Raw genomic sequence first — 14183 nt, 5'->3', positions numbered from 1 at the left:
GAACACTTCATAGTTAATGATTTGGACATAAACACAATTATAATCTTAGATGCATCTTAGATGCATTGCTACAGTGCCATCACATTGTTCACTCTTGTTATTGCATAACTTTTATTTCTCTTGTTTCATTATACAGAATTAATCACAGAATTTGAATTATTTTATATCATTGCATGTAGACATAACCTTTCAGGAACAGTATCCATGTCAAAAAAAAAAATCATAAAATAACATTTTTTTTGGGTGCATTCAATGGGGACAAAACAGAAAACAGTTAACATTTATTCCCATGACAAAGATAGAAATAACCCAACATTTGCTGAGGCACTGTAGCAGTGGATTGAGAACTAGGAGGCTGATAGTTTGAACCCCATCAGTGGCATAACTACGTCAATGTTTGTTTCGGGGCTTCATCTGCCTCCTACGAAAACAATTAATGAATGACTTTTGGATGGAAAAATTTATTACCACACTGATGAGTGTTAATTGTCATCCATCTAAATTAGATTTAACAGGCGAGTCTGAGCAGGTTGCTCTTATCTTGGATTATTTGGGAAAGCTGAGACAGTCAATCCAAATATAATGCCTTTTGGAGTGCAAGGCGGCAGTGAAAAACAAACTTAAACTCAGTGACATTAACTTTACCGGTTATGTGTGCATTCTTTGTTTAAGTAAAAGACAGCAGTAAACAGTTACACATACACACGCTACCTCACAATGATAGTTATGTTGGCAACTTGTTATTGCAAATACAAAGTTTGCACTGCAAACGTAACGGTACTTTTTTCAAAAATGTTACATCATCATGTTAATCTGGTTTAAAACACATCCACCCTCAAGGAGCCATACTAGAAAAACATGCCATAAAGAAAAATCCATTAAAACCATGAACAAATGAACCCAAGAGGGAAAAAAGGAAAACGGATTTGGCAAAATCACAACTGTATCACTGAACATGAACCCAGAACATTGCTGATATGGCCCATTGTGCCGCATTTTTCACTGGAGGACTAAAAATCACAACATATAAACAGAATCATGTAATAATACATTAACTAAATTAAATGGCAAACAAAAAATTGACAACGGGCAACTCACGATTTCCATGCACCAACAAATAGATCATCACAAAAACCATCCGCAGTCAAGTCTTGAGCGGTGGTCAGAGACAAGCAAAATGTAAAATTTCTATTACAGAATTTTCAAAAAATTAGAGTACTCTATACTGAAAGGGAATTTGGGAAAACTGCTATTTTTACGACCCCAGTCTTATTCATATGGTACCTGTATTTTGCCACCCAATTTGAATTTACATATTCAGATATGTTTTACAGTTTGTGTGTTTGTTTTTTGTGGTTTTTTTTTTCTTCTTATCATAAGGTTGTCCCTGTGTCGGTAAAAACCAGTGTTGAATGATGTCTTTGGCTTCCTGTTACATATTCAGCTTCGGACATACAACTTTTTTTGTCAGTGACAGCAGGATTCTCTCCCATGCATGAATATGTATTCACTGATATTTTGGGGTCAAAATTACAATGAATCACATTTAAAAAGAATTATGGATGGCAAAATTCTAATGCAAATAACCATAACTAGTCATAACAATTATTGCAAAGTCTAGAAAGATTTTAGGCACTTTTACATCACATCCAGTCGTATACTAATCTTATCAAAAATGTTATTGCTTCAAAGACGTAAACAATTACCCTTGTATTTCAACTCATTCATTTGTTAATTTAATGTATCTGAAATATCAGCCAACCTCCCATACTTATTGCATGGGTTACTGATACAGAATACAAAGGATTTTCTTCATGGCATAACCCACCAACAGCTTACGTTGTGTACATGATCTGCAATGTAGAGGAAGTGATCAGTCTAGATCAGTGGAATTAACACAAACATCATTAAAGTATATTCTGGGTGATAGACTTGAGTTAGATGCAATAACTATGTATTGTATGAATTCCCACAAGATTTCAAGAAGCACTGGATTTCCAAGTAAGATTCTCAGAGACAGCAAAAACAGCTTTTTGATGAATAGTTTTCTATCACAAGCTGGGTTTGTGGAGCACAGAATGTAGGCCTCAAGAACGTGAAAGTGAAGGCAGCTACCACCACTACTCAGAGTTGAACAGTTCCTATACAGTCTCATGAAGATGCTTCTGACTTTTGTTGTCCTCTGATCTTGCTAAACACAGAAAATATAGCAACAGTTCTTTGGCTTTTATTACAGATTGTGCCTTACATTTTCCAGCATAAAAAATCTTGACAGAAGGCTCCAAAACTCAAGTGATAAGCTTTGAAATAATCTGCTTCTTTCCATATGATGATCACCTCATCTACCTACTGGACAATTTTGTTGACATGGTTCTTGTTCATTGTCTGGAAGTCAAATATAAATATGAAGACTTTCTTGTAAATATTTGATGTTAAGCTTGGAAATAACCTGCTTCTTTCCATATGATGATCACCTCATCTACCAACTGGACAATTTTGTTGACATGGTTCTTGTTCATTGTCTGGAAGTCAAATATATATACGAAGACTTTCTTGTAAATATTTGATATCCTGCTCATTCTTCAAGCTATGATATATGATATGGATACTTACATAGCGCCTGTTCTAGGTCAGAGACCAAGCTCAAAGCACTTTTCAAACACACATTTGCACAACAGGCTGCCTATCTGGGTTGAGCCGACTTACAGCTGCCACTGGGCACTCATAATTCATTTCCTGTGTCATTCAAACAGTTTCAGTCATGCAAACATACATGCTCATACAAACATTTAACACTTACATGTGTATGACAGTTTTGGTCATTTACCCCACCATGTAGGCAGCCATACTGTTTTCGGAGTTGTGTGTTTTCTGGGTATGTTATTGTTTCCATAACCCTCAGAACTCTCACAAGGATTACAGGTTTTTAACATGTGTATTTGATCTATTGCGTGCATTTACACCAGAAGGGGGTTCAGGCACTAGTGGGTCGGCATATGCTGTGACCTGGGAGATCTGAAAAATCTCCACCCTTTACCAACCAGGCGCCATTACCAAGATTCAAACCTGGAACTGTCAGACTGAAAGTCCAACGCTTTAATCACTTGGCTATTGCAACTGTCAAGCTGTTGTGGACAGAAATTTAACCATCCAGAAGCCAATCCCAATAACTGCAGATTACTTTCAGCGTGACTACCCCCAGTAACTACATTGTCATTCAGGCTCCTGATGAGGCTGACATCAAAAGAAATCAATAATAACAACATACAACAAAAAAACGACCATAACTGTCATTCATTTGCCAATTTTGTAGAGTGGTAACAGCACAGAGGAATGTAATGACTGGACTGACGTCTGACAGATTCAGTCAGGTCTTAACAAGCCTTCTTTGGAGAGGAAAAAAAGATGAAGATAAAAAAAAGCAACTGTGTTTCGCATATTCCTCACAAACACTCAACATGTAACGCCAATTTGATGGTGAGGACCATGGCTTGAGATAAACTCAACTATCAGAAGCCAAGTTATTCTATCAGCTGGGCAGCAATGGGATCTGCATGACATTTGATGCACACAATCCACAACTGTGTTAAGATTTCACTTCCCTACAGTTATCCATAAATGTTTACCACCTGATTTTAGAGGGATGTGTGAACTTTGCGAGCATCTGTAATTAGTAACCAGCATGGTTTTATCATCATCTTTTTGATGAGGTGTTCATATTATCATTTTTATGAGGTGTTCAGTGTCTGAACCCTGATGTGGCCGTTATGGTCCATGAGCAGTTATGGTTTTATACGATGTAGATTTTCATATCATCTGTTCTCAAACCAGTGTAGTATCTTTGGTCCATCTTCGTGTGCATTCATGGGGTCCCCAGTTGTTACAAGAGGGCTTTTACGTGTATGACCAAATTCAGGCAATTATACTTTGTTTTCGTTGGTAGGATTTAATCTTTGATCCTGAAACAAATGCCAAAGTTGCACTCACTAGCAACGAAATAATCAGGTGTTGTTGTTTTTTTTCAAGTGAAATTTGGGAAACCCCACACTTCTCTCTCTCTCTGTTCTCTCTCAGAAGATAGATTGTGCATGTGTGAATAACCCATGTTCAAAATCAAATTTCATTTATAGATTTCTTATAGGTGAATTTCTCATGAACCAATATCAAAATCTGCACTTAAAACCTCATGTGATTTGTCTGTAAAGATATACCAGTATGCTAACATATTACTGCTAACATATTACTATCTTTTTTTTAAAAATCTTTTTCTTACATCAGGCTTCAAGTGAAAACTAGATCTATACATTCTTTTCTGCAACACTCCTTGACAACTTTTGACTTGATTTCTTTTATGGTAACTAACAAATGTGCAACTATTTAGATTACGTTTCAGGAATGAAATCATATATCTCAACATGTAAATTGTTTCTCCAAGTTGGTTTATCACAAAGGAGAGAAAAATAATGCGTGTCATTTGTACCAAATCACAGTGTCTGGGAGTTGGTTTGTTGTTGTTTTCAGACCTAACCACTTGGGTTCTGCTCTATCTACTCGTAGTTATGAAATTAAGAAATACTGAACGACAACAACAAAAATGATCAACAACTTACCATCTGTACCCTCATGTACATTCCCATCTGAGATATGGTACATTCTAAATTTATTTGGGGTCGTCAGTACTGCACTGTCCATTTGAAAACCAAAGCAAGCAAGCAAACAAACAAAAATGCCCATTCCAAAGTGAATGAAGGTTTATTTCAACAAGCCAAAGCATACTGTGACATTTCAAGACTGAGCAAATTCAATCATAAATGAAGATAAAAAATCTTTAATAACTGTTTCTACTAACAAGGCCCCTGACCCCTCTTTTTTTTTTCTTTTTCTTATATAAATACATAGCAAAAGTCAAGGTTTCATATTGCTTTCTGTCATAGTCAGTTCTGTATAATTTACAGTGGATGCAAATCACAGCATTTCTAATTGAAAACATTAAATCACAGGCAAGTGATATATATACAGAGAGAGATATATGACACAATCTACAGGATAACCGACCCTACGTAGTACCCACTGCCATATTACAGTTTCATTGGCCTTTCGTGTTACATCAAGTTTTACAGAAAGCTACAAGAGGTGGCATAATGTGAGTGAGATCAACACACACACACACACACACACACACACACACACACATACACATATTAGTATAAATAAAAACAAAAAATTACAGTTTTATGCTAATAAAATGTTCATCAGAATATAACACCAGACATCCCCACGTTCAGTTTGCAAATGTTGCAAAAATGTTCACTACCTTTATGTTACACATCCCTTTTGAACTACATTTAACAAACAAATATATAAGTATATGCACAATAACATGTGAAAACATATAATTTTCTATACTGAAAATAAAACAAAATAAAGAAACAAAGAAAAAAAACACCCTTCCCTTGACTACAGTCAAATGCTCTCAGGGACTTATAGAACTTAAAATGTAAGGATATGAATGGTCCACTAAGAAAAGGGGTTGAATAAAAGGATCGCAAAATAAGAATGACAATGACCCTTGAAACAACAACAACCAACAATTAAACCCTGCAAATCAAATTACAGACACAATACCACAGTGCAACTTGCTAGAGGCTGTCTATATTTAACAGACTGCTTCAGAGACCTTGGAATCTTTCAATGTTAGCCACTGCATTTACTTCTTTGTTCACATCTCTTTGGGTTTTCCAAAGTGTGAGACAGCAGCAAAGCATGAATGCAGTGTACAGCAGCATGAGACAACAACTGTGCAGCTTCATGTCTCTGGCAGTTCACTGCTACTGAGAATGTTTCAATACCCTGGGTTCGTCAGACTCCTCAGTCATTATCAGTTAAGTACAATCAATCTGATCATAATATTTTCAAGTTTTAAAGTATGTCAAAACAACAAGGATAAGCAATAAAAAATAATATTTTTAATTCAGCAGGTTTGATAGTAAAATCATTTACACTCTGAAGAACACAGAATGCAATGACAATAAAAATGGTGAGTGGATATAAATTAACTGATATGGATTTACATAATTATATACATCTCAGCTTTACAATATCAACATGAGAAATATATGTAGCAAAGGTGTATTAGAATGCAGAAGAAGAAAAAAACTCTTTGGCAACTGAATGCTCCAATTCATGCAGCTAAGACAGTAAGAGCATGCAACAAAAGCTGGAGGGAAAAGTGAAAAAAGCTTTGGTTTTTCAGAGAAGAAAAGGTGGCCTATTTAGATTAATCCCAGTTACATGTGGGGAAGCCTTCCTAATAAGAATTATATTACTGTGATTGTGCACAGATATCTAGACTACAAGGTAGATTAAGTTGAAAGCGAACTGAATCTGGGAATAAAATGTTTTTTTTTTCCTCTCAAAAGTATGGAGACAGTTTTGTAAGCTAGATTAAGCTGAACAAGAAAAACTGAAAACAATTCTGAAAACTAAAGAATAAGCCTTTCATCTACATAACTGACAACATTAGTTCTCATCAACTTTGAGTTTTACATAGATCTGGAGACTGTTCTTGTGTCATATACACATAGTTCAGCAGGTGTAGGGGAGGGAGGAGGGGGAGGGGGGTCATTTTCTTATATACACATAATAAATTTAAGGACAACCTAGATTTTCTGCCTATTAAACAGAAAGTGCTTTCTCAATTCTTTTATTTTCCTCCTGGGCGTTTCTGTGACCAACATATGTTTTTCCAGTGTTTGTTTCCAGTATCTTTGCAGTGTTTCCCCATATGTTAAACAGGACAATAGTATTGCTCATTTGTTCTTTTATTCTGGCACACCCAGTGTTATTATAGTATTGCCACGGTCACCACTGTCACAACGAACACAGGATACACAATACGTAACTTGAGCTTTTTTTTTTCATTGGGCATTTTGTTTATGGAATCTGGGATCTCAAGGTGTGAAACAATTTATGACAGATGTTGCTGAGTTTGGCTGTGTCCACATCCAAGACAAGTTTTAATATGTCCAGAAATTCATGTTATCTCTCCAACATCTACTAAGGAACAATCAAATCCTATGACACAACTCACAAGATCTTCCTCCAGGTGTTAGAAAAAATGACTACCAACATTCTGACTTAAAAGTCTGAACATGTGTCTGAAACAGTGAAAACTCACAACTCTCAAGTGAACATTATCAGTACTGTGTGTATATATATACATATACATCTAAAAGTGAAACAATTCAATTTATCAAACCATGAATTAATGGACCCTCTATTTCATTTTCAATCAAAACAACCACAATGTGCAGCACTACATTCAAACAAACCACTATGTGTTGTACTTCATCCAAACAAACAAACAAAAAAGGTCAATTTACAAACAACCAAAATGTTCAGCACGACATTAAAACCAGCTAGCCAATATGAACAGCACTATACTAAAACAAACAAAATAGATCAGTTTACAAATATCCCAACAACAAAAAAGCATGTTTGATGCTGCACTTAAAACCAACCTAACAAAAACAGCTTTAAAAAGTGGAATTCAATCACCTAATACCAGCACAGAATAACACAGATCTAACATTAAAACTAAAATATAGGCATATGTTTCATACCTTATCAATTTAATGCCAAATAGGACAGTTTCTGATCTTGTATGAGTGTCAGTGATATTTCATCTTCTAGATCTATAACCATGCTGGGGAAGTAACAAAGGTTTTACTGACAGGCCTGACAGACAATACTGTGGTTTGAATCCCAGCAGTTTTTGGAAGGCTGTCAGTGGAGATTTTTCCAAACTCCCAGCTCAACATTTATGCAGCTTGCATGTGTCTTTATTTCTTTACCTCTGGACTGCCAAGTACGCCGTTTTCAAATGGCAGCTAAATATCTCCTTCTTGTGAAAGTTTTCCAATGTTTTTGAATTATTTTATTGGTAGCTGTAGCTTCACCAAGGTTCCCCTGACTCTGACAATGAAATGGAAGCACCCTATGCCACCCTGGAATGTGTTTTTTCAAGTGACATTATTGGCTGACTGAAGCATGTCAACAACTCATTGTTTATGTGGGCAAGCAAAATGGCGACGCCTCGTCCAAGCCGAGTATGAGCATAAGAAAACACCATGACAAAGGATTTAGTTGCTGCTCAATGAAAATTAGAATGACTGCTTAAAGAAGATGAAGATAAACTACTGATGATTCTTTGGAAGAAAAAGGTGAGGAATATTATCCTACTCTTCACCCAAAGAGCAGAAGAGTTCCAATTTCCTAGCAGACAGCATTGAATGATTTAAGAACAGAACACAGTGTGTGTAACAGACAGGCCTATTAGAGATAGCAGGGGTGGGTCTGATTACAGTGTGCAGAGCAAATCATGACACTAGGTCTAATGGGAAGAGGGAGGGAGAGGGGCAGTGGAGTGGGGGTGGTAGTATGTCTATTTTCTGATCATGGGATTTACATTGGGCTGATGATTTTGATTCTGATATTTCTCTGCTGGGGATGGTGTGTGTGTGTGTGTGTGTGTGTGTGTGTGTGTGTGTGTGTGTGTGTGTGTGTGCATGTGTGTGTGTGTGTGCATGTGTGTGTTCATACATGTGTATGTGTAATGTTTATTTTTGAAACATTCTTGAGGATCACATATTAATTCAATTATAACATAACAATTCTTCTGTACTGTCCTATCATTTCCTCTTCAGATAATATACTTTCACCTGTGTCAGTTGAGAAATTAATCCAAAATATTTTTTCTCTACACCTACCCGGTTTTTGTGAAAATTTCGTGACAAATGGAATATTACTATTTGCAGGCTAAGGGTTAACACAGCATAGCAGCTGTGTGTTCTATGATGTATGCTGAAAGTCAACAGTGTATTCAAAGGGTTAACTGTGTAATGCATGTAAAAGATCAAATCAAATGTGTATGCTGAAAGACTCCATGGTCCATGCCATTGTGATATTGCAGAGTGGTATTAGTATACCATGGAATCATGAAAAATAACTTCAAAATACATACTGCAGTGAATGGGACCATGAAAAGAAAAAGGGCTGTTGAAGAGATATAAATCAAACAGCATATATACTGACTGAAGTATTTGGGTCAATTCATTTCCTTTATCAACACCTGTACACAGGTATTTTTGCACAGGGCAGGAAGGTCAGTAGCCATAGAATATTTCACCAGAATACACAAAAAAGTATTTGTAACTGATTAGTCAGTCAACAGATCAACTTGAGCTCTTGGAACAACTGCCGTCTTCCTACTTGTCCAAAATATGCACTTCCTTGCGTTTGTTGAGAAGGTTAGTTTAAGTGTTTGCGTGTATGTTTCAGCACTGTAGCAATTTTTTTTAGTAAATAAATATAAATTACATGTGGAAAGGAAAGAATTATTGTAAATGGCCATTCCACTTGAATTATTTCTTTACAAACCAACCAATGTTCAATAAATACCATTTGAATCTATGTTTGTTTTTTAATGCATAAAAATATACATTTATAAATTCAGTCTACAAACATGTCAACCAACCAAACGAATTAAACTAAGGTGGCAATGATAAATGTCAGGGGGAAAAGTCAGTTGACAAAAATTCTTTATATATGTTTTACATTGTAGCAACAACAACAACATGGCAGTAAGAATCAATCAATATTTGGAAAAAAAAACCCACAAAAAAACACTGGTATCTGTTTTAACAAGCAGAAAAGAAAAAAACAACACAAATTTATATAAAAATGAAAGAAAGAGAAAAAACAACCAGCACCTAATTTATGCCTGTCAGTCTTTCAAGCCATTCTAGACAGACACTGCGACAGGCAGGATCTTTTTTCAAATTCAAATGACAGCAGCTAACAGATGCTCTCTGGACTACCAGTACATTACAACATCTTTTGTGAACCAGTCACCTTTCCAAAGCTATGCGCCTGCCACATATTATCTGCTCGGTCAGGGTCTACCTTCACTATCAACAGCAGACACATAATTATTCAAATCTGATATCCTAGTAATAACTACAGATATAATTATAAACACAAATTTGATAACCTATCTCTTGTTATAAACCCCACTATCACTTGAGAATGGGAGTACAAAAGTACCCCCAAAAGACTGATAACCAATCTTTGTTGAAACATGCTTTTGAAATCTTCTTCTTTTCATTAGATGCTTCTGAAAAGAAGATGTGTTCTTTGGTCTTCAGTTCAAATGAAAAAATGATGAACATAGTTACGCAGAAGCAATTTCTAATAATAAGGGCAAGTCCTCAGTTTCACCTCAATACAAACTTGGTTGCTACATTTAGCCAGCACTTGTAAAAACATCAAGAGAAAAAGAAAGGAGATGTGCACATCTTCTTCTTCATTTTTAAGGCTGCAACTCCCACGTTAACTTGTATATGTACACGAGTGGTCTTTTCATTTATGACCATTTTTACCCCGCCATGTATGCAGCCATACTCTGTTTTCGGGGGTGTGCATGCTGGGTATATTCTCGTTTCCATAACACATCGAACGCTGACATGGATTACAGGATCTTTAACATGTATATTTGATTTTCTGCTTGTGTATACACAAGAAGGGGGCTCAGGAACAAGCAGGTCTGCACATATATTAACCTAGAGGATCTGAAAAATCTACACCCATTACCCACCAGGCGCCATTACCAAGATTCGAACCCAGGACCCTCAGATTGAAAGTCCAATGCTTTAACCACTTGCTATTGCGCCCGTCAGATGAATGTATAAATTATGCAGTATTATCCTGTTTTGCACCATCAAATTTCAATTCAAAAATAGGAAAGATAAATCAAGTCAGTATAATAGGTATTAATACACATACCTGACAAAACACAAGCATATCATTTATGCATCTCTTCCAAGAACTGTCCAAGATAACATTATACATATATCAATAAATGATGTTTTTTTATGTTGCACATGTCTGGTAACATTCACACCCATACAAACAGAAACTTTGTGCAAGCACACAATAACAGATATTTCTACTCTCACACGCACACACACACATATACAATCATATAAATTCAATCCCTTCATATTTCACCTCTCCAATCTTCTGCTCAGGCATCAGCATGGTCCCATGGATATCAAATGCCAAAATGAAGGAAGCAATCTTCCCATTGTCTTCTTCACTTTTCAGAGCCACAATAATGGTGTCCTCAGTTCCCGGCACAAACTTGAAGGAAGAGAACCCATGAGTGGGATGGACCCTGCCAACAGTTTTTACTTCAACGTTCTGAAAGTTTTCATCAGCAGTGAACAGCAGATTGGTTGCTCTCCTTTCATCCAAGGTCTCATCATACTTCTCCGTGCTGGCCCGACGAGGAAGAAAGAACCATTTTTGATGGATGTCACTCCACACAGCAGATTCATGTATCAGATATCCTAAAACAAATGTTAGCATCCAAATGATTCATAATATTTCAATACATTTTTACTATTCATAAAAGCAATGGAAAATTATTATTCTTACTTGAACATCCCTGATAACTGTAATGAAAGTGCCTCTGGTCTGGTACTATCATTTTCTTTTATATGAATGACCCATATATATATATATATATATATATATATATATATATATATAAAGCACACAGATTGTTGGGAAATAGTAAACAAACTGCACATCCACAGGCAATGGCAAATGAGACATAAACATGCATACAAAGATACATATTCCTTCTTCTTTCAACTCCCAGGTTCAGTCACATCCATGAGTGGATTTTTAAATATCTGACCGTTTTATCCCACCATGCACTAGCATGCAGGTAGCTATTCTCCATTTTCAGTGAATGCTTCTTGGGTATTCTACAGCTGGGCCAACAGCAAAGTGAGAGCTGTAAGATAATGGTTTCTCAGTGCAACGGAAAATTCATTAACAGTCCAGTCTTTTGTGAAGAACTATGGATCTCAAACTAGGAGGCAAGATTGCACTGGCTCTTAGTGCTGCAGCCTTGGAATCTAGCTGGCCTTTTGGAAACCATTAAAACTCCAACTGTTCTAAAGCCCTCTTAGCTGAGACAGTGGGGATATAAACTCGGCAAAACACTCCACTGTAATCAAATTGTAGCCCATATAGCCAAAACAGCAGTTCCTCCTCTGTTATTCTGAGGGTCTTAGCAGGATACAACTGACTAAACATTACTTTATTAATTTTTGTTTATTCTATAACTCACTGACTGCTGACATGATTTATAGGATCTTTCATGAGCATATTTAATCTTCTTTTTAGAATACAAACAGGATTAAGGCACTGACAGGTCTGCACATATTCATATGTTAACCTTATAGATTAGAAAAATTTATGACAGAATTTCAATAACTACCTATTTTGATCGGAAGTATCAACAAATTCACAAAGAACTATACTACAAATAGATTTCAATTTCTCAATGAGACGTCACTGCATTTGGACAAATCCATATATGCTCACCACATCTGCTAAATAGTACCTGACCTACTAGTAGTGTAGCCCAATGTGCTTAGCTATGCCTTGAGGGAAAAAACCTTAAAAAAGAAAAGAAAGAAGAAGTGAAAAAAAAAAAAAAATATATATATATATATACAAAAAGAATAAATAAAAAATGATAATACTATTTCGTAAGTACACTAAAATACAGTGCAGGGAAAGATAAGTGGAAGGCAAAATACTGAATAAAACATGAAAGAAAATGGACTATGCTAGTGTATCTCTATAGTGTGCACCCATGTGTGTATGCGCACATGCCAACCAAAGCATAAGCATTACATTAATTTAAAGATAAGCTTATCTTTGTTATGCAAGCTCATGATCTGACAATCAAAATCAAGGCTCTGAGTCCTTGACCCTGAAAGTAAAAACTAGAAATGTTTCATTCTCAATTCTCAGTGAGTCAGTCTTATCATTTATCTCCTTTGTGGGGAAAAAAAAGCCAGAACACACTGTCTTTTTCAACCACAAATCACTACCACAGGATTATACCTGGAAGCTCCATGCCAGTGATTCTTCTCAGAGCATTGTAATTCTCATGCCAGTCCATGTGTTCCACATTCCCTGACGGTCCAATGGCCTTCACCCACTGGGGATTGAGGTTGACCACCTCCCCTGTGGTTGTCGTCCACTCCTTCCCCAGCCCTCCCACATACAGGCGCTTGTTCTTCACTGTGGCCCACTCACACTTGAATCCTGGGACAAAAAGAACACAAAATGACAAAGTTTAGCAAGTAATGATATCACTATCACTATGGATTAATAGTGATTAATACGGTAATACTATCATTAGTATCAATAAACATTATTACTATATCTGAGTAGTTGAAATGAATAAAGAACTAGAAGTAGAACACTAGCGAATAACATGAAGATGATGATCATGATGATATGGATACTTATATACAGCCTATCCTTGGTTGGAGACTAAGATCAAAGTGCTTTACAAACTCAGGGTCATTTGCACATGTATACACTACTTAATAAACATGCAATAAATTGAATCTCCATATAATTACTAAGCACAGACTCATTCTTTTCTGACAGACTACTTTCCTTACTCCCCCCTGATACTGGCTGATTTGATAGTTTAAAAAAAAAGTAAATAAATAATGAAGAATGAAAAGATGCAGTTTTAAAAACTTCTAGTTAAATTCATCCATAAATGATAAAGCAACAGTACTGAAATAAATAATAAAACATTTCTAGTTAAATTCATCAATAAATGATAAAGCAACAGTATTGAAATAAATAATAATTTACATAAGTATTTGTTTGAACAGTGTATTGGGGAGGAAATCCATTATTCTGTGAATCATGCAGAAGTATCCAAGTACCTAGGTGGTACTATTAACTCTATGAACTGAATTTTACACCATTTAATTTTGTGCACCAAAATCATCTCCACATATGTACAGATTTTTGTTTCAGATGCAAAAATTACAGCAATTGTTGTACTTCAACAGCAATTTCTTTCATCATGGGTGCTTGGCAAAGTACCATGTGACACCATGTTGTTGCCATGTGTATTTTAAACTGAGCTGGCAATTTGGTGCGAAACAATCTGCTCACTAGCCAACTTGTAACATCTACATTTATAACAGTATGCCTGCACTCTTATTAAAAAGCAGGAGCTGCCTATAATAGTTAATTTCATGCAAGTGGTTCTATCACAGTTGGAAATTATATCA

At 35.9% G+C, this 14183-nt stretch overlaps 1 protein-coding gene across 1 annotated transcript in view; it reads right to left on the bottom strand.

Annotated features, from left to right (window-relative positions):
- Nucleotides 1-4733: 4733 nt before the first annotated feature.
- The window catches only part of LOC143281785 (soluble calcium-activated nucleotidase 1-like), a 10912-nt gene continuing 1462 nt past the window's right edge, over nt 4734-14183 (bottom strand). The window contains exons 2-3 of the mRNA XM_076587084.1: nt 12985-13188; nt 4734-11408 (exon numbers count right to left, since the gene is read on the bottom strand). Coding sequence (XP_076443199.1) covers nt 11038-11408; nt 12985-13188 — 575 coding nt within the window. The 3' untranslated portion in view covers nt 4734-11037. The remainder of the gene's footprint in view (nt 11409-12984; nt 13189-14183) is intronic.

Source organism: Babylonia areolata, chromosome 1, assembly GCF_041734735.1.
Source record: "Babylonia areolata isolate BAREFJ2019XMU chromosome 1, ASM4173473v1, whole genome shotgun sequence".
NCBI lineage: Eukaryota > Metazoa > Mollusca > Gastropoda > Neogastropoda > Buccinidae > Babylonia > Babylonia areolata.
The sequence above is the reverse complement of the archived record's forward strand: the minus strand, read 5'-3'. Positions and strand labels throughout refer to the sequence as shown.